The sequence below is a fragment of the Coenobita brevimanus genome, chromosome 50, assembly GCF_032717465.1.
Source record: "Coenobita brevimanus isolate Jiangsu-jjx chromosome 50, ASM3271746v2, whole genome shotgun sequence".
Classification (NCBI taxonomy): domain Eukaryota; kingdom Metazoa; phylum Arthropoda; class Malacostraca; order Decapoda; family Coenobitidae; genus Coenobita; species Coenobita brevimanus.
Window position 1 is genome coordinate 37,530,414 of NC_137003.1, and position 6,075 is coordinate 37,536,488.

Genomic DNA, 6,075 nt, shown 5'->3' on the forward strand with positions numbered 1-6,075 from the left:
GATCACTCGCCGCTCCATTCAGTCACTTAAAGACAACACACAGCTGCATGCACGGCCTCCTGACATCCACCCTTCTGAATCCTATCTTCCTCGTGAGGACAGGGTCCACCTGGCCGGGCTGAGATGTGGGCACCATCCAGCCCTCTTGAGCTACCAGAGGGGGCTGGATGGCTCCGTCGCTGGTGCCTGTCCAGGATGCAACACAGCACCCCATACTATTGAGAGCATTGTGGGGGATTGCATTGCACACAATCACCTGTGCCAGCAGCGCAACATGCACTCTTTGGGAGCTCTGTGGGAGGGTCCGGTCTCGGCCGTGGCCTTCCTAAGGGACTCGGGGCTGTTCAGCCAGACTGCCTAGGGAACAACTACTACTACTACTACTACTACCATGGAGACATGACACATCCCTGTTTCAATCCAACCTTTAAATAGAAAAATTCACTCAGTTCACTGTCCACACGCACTGCTGCCTTAGCACCTTCATACATACAGTACTCTTCACAGCATTCAACAATTTCCATTTATTCCATATATTTTTAATACAGTACTTTCCACAATCCTTGTCTATCCACCCTGTCATATGCTTTCTCCAGATTCATGAAGGCTGCATACAATTTCTTTCGCCTCTCTAGAAACTTTTCCACAAAAGATCTAAGAATGAATATTTGATCTACACAACCTCTTCCCTTCCTAAAGCCTCCCTGTTCTTCTCCAACCAAATTATGGCACCTGGTGGTTTAGTGAATAATTATGGTGCTCCAATTGGATTGAGCTGGTGCAGGTTTATATCCAAGAGGTGGTTGGGGTTTACTGCTCACGTAATGCCACTCAGGGATGAGTGAGGCTGGTCACTCTCATCTTAAATGTCAGGACCAATTTGCCTAGCCCCAGGCTCCTGTGCTCCTCATGGAGCAATATAGGATTGGATGATGGATGGATGGATGGAAAGGATGACTGTATGATAAACTTAACCGAATCATTAGAAATGCATCAATAATTGTGAAATTTGGAATCAGACTGAAAATTCTGTAGTAGTGAAAGGATTAATTAAAGTTGTTTATTACCCCTCCACACTGTAAAATATCTCATCATCATCATCATCCAATCCTACATTGCCCAATGAGGAGCGTAGGAGCCCGGGACTAGGCAGTTGGTCCTGACATTGAAGATGAGAGTGACGAGCCTCACTCATCCCTGAGTGGCATTACATGAGCAAACAACCCCAACCACCCCTTGGATATAAACCTTCACCAGCTCAGTCCAATTGGAGTGCGATAATTACCCACAAGATCACCAGGCACCAAAATTTGGTTCTATGGTTACCATCCAGCATAGTAAATGGTTTCCTGGTGTACAGGAAACCATTTGGCTTGTCACTCAGTGTAGAGTCACCCACAAGCAGAAGGAAGAGGAAAGAATGAAGGAAAGAAAGACAGAAGAGGGAGTTTAAAGTTACCCATAGGCAGAAGGACAAGGAAAGAATGAAGAAAAGGAAGACAGACAAGGATGGAAGGAAAGAATGATGGAGGAGAGGAAAGGGCAGACACCCGACAGCAGCACTACATCGAGTGAGTGGATGGTGAGCGCCACCACGTATCTCTCAAAGTGAATAAAATTGTTAGGAGGCAGAAATAATAAATCAGAATTGGATTAAAGAGGTTAATTACTGGTAACCCTAGTAAGTGTGAGACATCTGAAATAAACTTATTAAAAATGTTTGCTGGTTGTCAAAAAAAAGTAAAAATATTAAGTATTAATGGACACAGCTTATTATCTCTTCAGACTGAGAAGTCACTTCAGGCTGAATAACTGTTTGCAGTAAACAGAACAATGCATTGGACTGAGGGAATACTGTTAATATGTATTATTTTCTACTCACCAGGCATCTTTATCTTATTGGCTGATAAAAGAATTATCCACTCCACTAACAGCTTCTAGTTTAACATTATGCACATTCACCATGCAATAAATACTAATTATATCACCAACTTACCTTTTGCCACAGTCTGAAGAATCATTTGGATCAATGCTGGAACTGTCATGGCGTGGAAGTAAGACTGTGGACATTGGGGGTGGTGCCACTCGGAAGTTTTTGCAGGATGGTGATGAGGTTATCATGACTGCATTCTGCGAGGGAGATGGATACAAGGTTGGCTTTGGTGCCTGTACTGGCAAGGTTCTCCCAGCTCATCCTCTGCAATAGGGCATCTAGAGATACCTCAGCAAGTTGTATCTGTTGTTGATATATGTCTCAAACTTTTTTTTTTTATTCTTGGTAGAGATGTGTGGTCAATAACATTATTGCTATCGGTGCCAAGAAAGTACACTGATTACAATACTTGCATAGTGTACAAGATTATCTGTGTCTCAAAAGCTTGCATTTATTTCTGAATTATTGCTATTTTTTGGCCACTAGCTATCAGGGTCCAGTTACCGGTTCTGTGCATTCCTTATTCTTCCAATAAATTAGCATAACTGTTGCTCAGGTGCAGCATAATTGTGCTGCTTTACAACCTGTTTATAAGTGATTTTAGGTAGATGAACATAAGACAGCTTGAATTATTTTGGCAATTCAGTGTCACCACTGTATTCAGCACTTTATATACAGTAGTACTGTATATCTGTGGTGTATTAAGTGAGGACAGTATTTCAGATGTTTTTGTACGATATTAAATACTTTTAAATTTTACACACTATCATTAATACAGGCAAACCCCAGTTTAACAATGCAATTGGTTAAGTAAAAGCCCGTCGCTGGGCTGGGAATCGTATCTCAGGGTAGATTTAACATGTAAACTACAGGGATGCATTTTTGAGCCTTGGGTTTACCTCCCAACCAAGTCCTAAACCCACTGAAATGAGTCCAAGAATAAGTTTAAAGCCAATCTAAATGGCCTAACAGCTGTAAAAGAAGCCAACCTAAGCCTAAAACCAGTGCCCATCCCGCTTGTATCGAGGTCACTGGAGAATGCGATCTCTGACTCGTATTCAAACACAGTAGAGAAGAAGCAGCAGCATTGTATACAATCCCATCATCAGATGGTCCCGGGACAATGAAATAAACATCAGTTATGCATAATAATAATGTATGAATGACGCAGAATCGCAAAAGGTGCAAATTGTCGTGATGGGGAATCGTTGTTTTGACGGGGAATTCTCTTGAGGGGGAATGCAATCGATGATGCAGGCAGGATAGCCTTTTCAGCGGCACCTCTTTCCATCGTTTTAGTTACTATTCTGGTTGCTGAGCTCTTTTCTTCTCTCTTATTTTCTAACATTTATTAAGAAATTCCTTAGTATTTTCAAAGCATTTTCCCTTGAACAGCCCGAATTTAAACACATAATTTGTCAGTCAATGATGCGATTGTGATGGCCTTTTCAATGGCCCCTCTTTATGTCGTTTTAGTTACTGTTCTGGTTGCTGAGCTTTATTTTTTCTCTCTTACTTTCCAACATTTATTTAGAAATTCCTTTGTATTTTCAAGCGTTTTTCCTTGAACCGCCTGAATGTAAACACATGACGACAATAAATATTTCAAATTCAAAACACATGATTTATCAATGTCGGTTTTCATCAATGCATGAAATATTTGCTCTTTAACCCGCTGCATCCCGGCAAATTTTCCACCAATGACTCTCCCCAATCCTGGCCTTTTTTTTTTTTTTTTTTTGCTAAAACCTCCACTTTTTGTGAGAAACATCAAAAATTCAGAGAGAATATGCTCAGTTGAGTTTAGAAATACATATACAGGTAACAGTATCCTCACCTTGGTACTGTGTTCTCTCAGGCCAGGCTCCAGAGAAGACGTTTTCTTGGGAGGGGTAACTATTCCAAACCACTCATTTTATGTAAATATTTATTTATTTGGTACGAATTTATATGTAGTACAAGAGTATATTGGTTTTCACACAATAATATAGGCAATATAAGCATTGTTCACTCACCAAACACATCAACATATGGCACCTTCCTTTACAATGTTACCACATCACTTCTGTTTGTTTCTTCTCTGGCATGTTTCTTCCTTTGTTCTCCACCTCGGGAATCACTTTCGCCTTAAATTTCGTCATTGGAGAGACCGTGGTACGACATGTCTTTACTGGCCAGGTCACTGCTAACAGGTGAGTTACCGAGAAAATGGCGTGCAGGAGGGGGAAGGGGGGTCAGGTGGGGCCAGGCATTAGCCCCGCCTGGCGTTGGGTAGAGGAAGGTCTCCCACATATGGCTACCAAAAATCACCTATGAAACTTGAAAAATGTGCAAAATGATGGACCTTGCAATTGCAAAACGTATGGATACGTTGTCGGGTGTCACCGTGACAAAATGTGGGAACGTATCCATACATTGTCGGGACGCCTCGGGTTAAGGCTTTCACAATTATTAATATTTATCAAAAATTATTATTATGTAATCCACGATAGATTAGATGTTCAGTGGTCAAACACGAAATATTCTTTGTTGAGTCACCTAGTCCAAACTGTTTTGTACCTCGCCTGATGGGCGAGAATCCATACCCCAAATGACAGTGTTCACTCCACTTATGACTAAAATGCATTAATCTAAGTTTTAAAAGTTTATGAATCAACCAAAACACTGGATTTAAGTCTAAAGTATCATCAAAATCGGTAAAATAAATAAATAAATAAAGATCCACGCAAAACCAGGGGTAGGCCTGCAATAGGCAGGGTAGGGTGGTATTTCAACCCGCATCACTATTCCAGGGTACGGCATCTAGGGGTATCGTATATTGGGGTTTGCCTGTACTGAGAAATTTGTGTAATAATGTCCAGAAGCATTTGTAAGGACTGTGCAGTAAGTCCAACTAGCCTAATGTATGCAATAAATTTTGCTAAGTTTATATATACCATATATATTTTTTTTACTGTGCCTGTGTTCATTAAAGTGGGTTAGTGTGATTGAATGATAGTGCAAAATTAGTACTGTATAAAATTAAGACTAAATGCAAATACTCTGACACAACATATTTAAAAATACCCTCTCTAAACAGCAAGCTGCCTCACTGACTTCATCCTGAGTTCTTTTTCCCACCCAAGGATGGGACAGTGTAGGGTCAGACAGCAAGAAAAAAAAAAAAAAAAAATCCCAGTACAGGAACTAATAAACAGCTTGCCCAGTTAAATGGACCACACTCATTCACTCAACATTAAGCCACAGGAATCCTGATAAGCATAACATTCTACCTTTAGGCACTTCACATTACCACCTAGCCAGTCACTCCAGCAACTATCACATCACCAGATAAAAACAGGGATAGCAAACTCAGACCCATGTCATACACTCAGACATAAAAAATTCTTCCAACCAGCTCAGTCCCATCAGCTTCATACTCTCAGTAACTCCATACCTGACTCACACACTCATTTACCTTATCTGCCCACCTTCATGGCCGACCATGCTGCCTCCCACCTTCAATCTTTCTCTCACATAACATTTTCATCACCTTATTTGCATTCATCCTCTCCATATAATCATACTGTCTCCAACTCTAGTGTCGACAGATTTCCTTCCTCCACAATTTTCACAAACCACATTACTCTATCCTAACCACTCTCTGATTCCATACGTATTCTACATATATTCCTCCATAACTCCATTATTCTTTATCCAAACCACTTTCTGCATTTCACATTCAATCCTCCATAACTCCTCAGTTTCATATCAAGGCCTTCAAAGTTCCAGCCACTCTCTTCCCTGTGCTACTTGATTTTCCATTTCCTGTGCCCAGTTACTTCTCTTTCACTGCAAAAACTCAGTACACCTAGTCTCTAGGAAGCTAATTTTGCAAGGGAAGTAACGTAATTTTTCCATGTTAGTTTCCAAGAGAAAAATACCCAAGGATACTAGGAGACAACAGAATGAGTTGTATACAAGTATTGTTGAATATTTAGGGATAGGCTCATGGAAAAAATTTTAGCAGGATAAAAGATGGTGGAATTGAGTTTTTGCTGCATTAAAAACTTTTTTTTTTTTTTTTTTTTTTTTTTTTTTTTTTTTTAATCCAGTCAGAAATAACGGCAATAGCCAGGTCAGAAGTTAGGTGTGCCATAGCC

The 6,075-nt window shown here is 40.5% G+C and overlaps 1 protein-coding gene across 1 annotated transcript in view; it reads left to right on the top strand.

Moving 5' to 3' along the window:
- Positions 1–3,671, top strand: part of Faa (fumarylacetoacetate hydrolase) — a 102,530-nt gene extending 98,859 nt beyond the window's left edge. Inside the window, exon 8 of the mRNA XM_080272357.1 lies at positions 2,009–3,671. Within this exon, the coding sequence (XP_080128483.1) occupies positions 2,009–2,206 (198 nt within the window). The 3' untranslated portion in view covers positions 2,207–3,671. The remainder of the gene's footprint in view (positions 1–2,008) is intronic.
- The last annotated feature ends 2,404 nt before the right edge of the window (positions 3,672–6,075 follow it).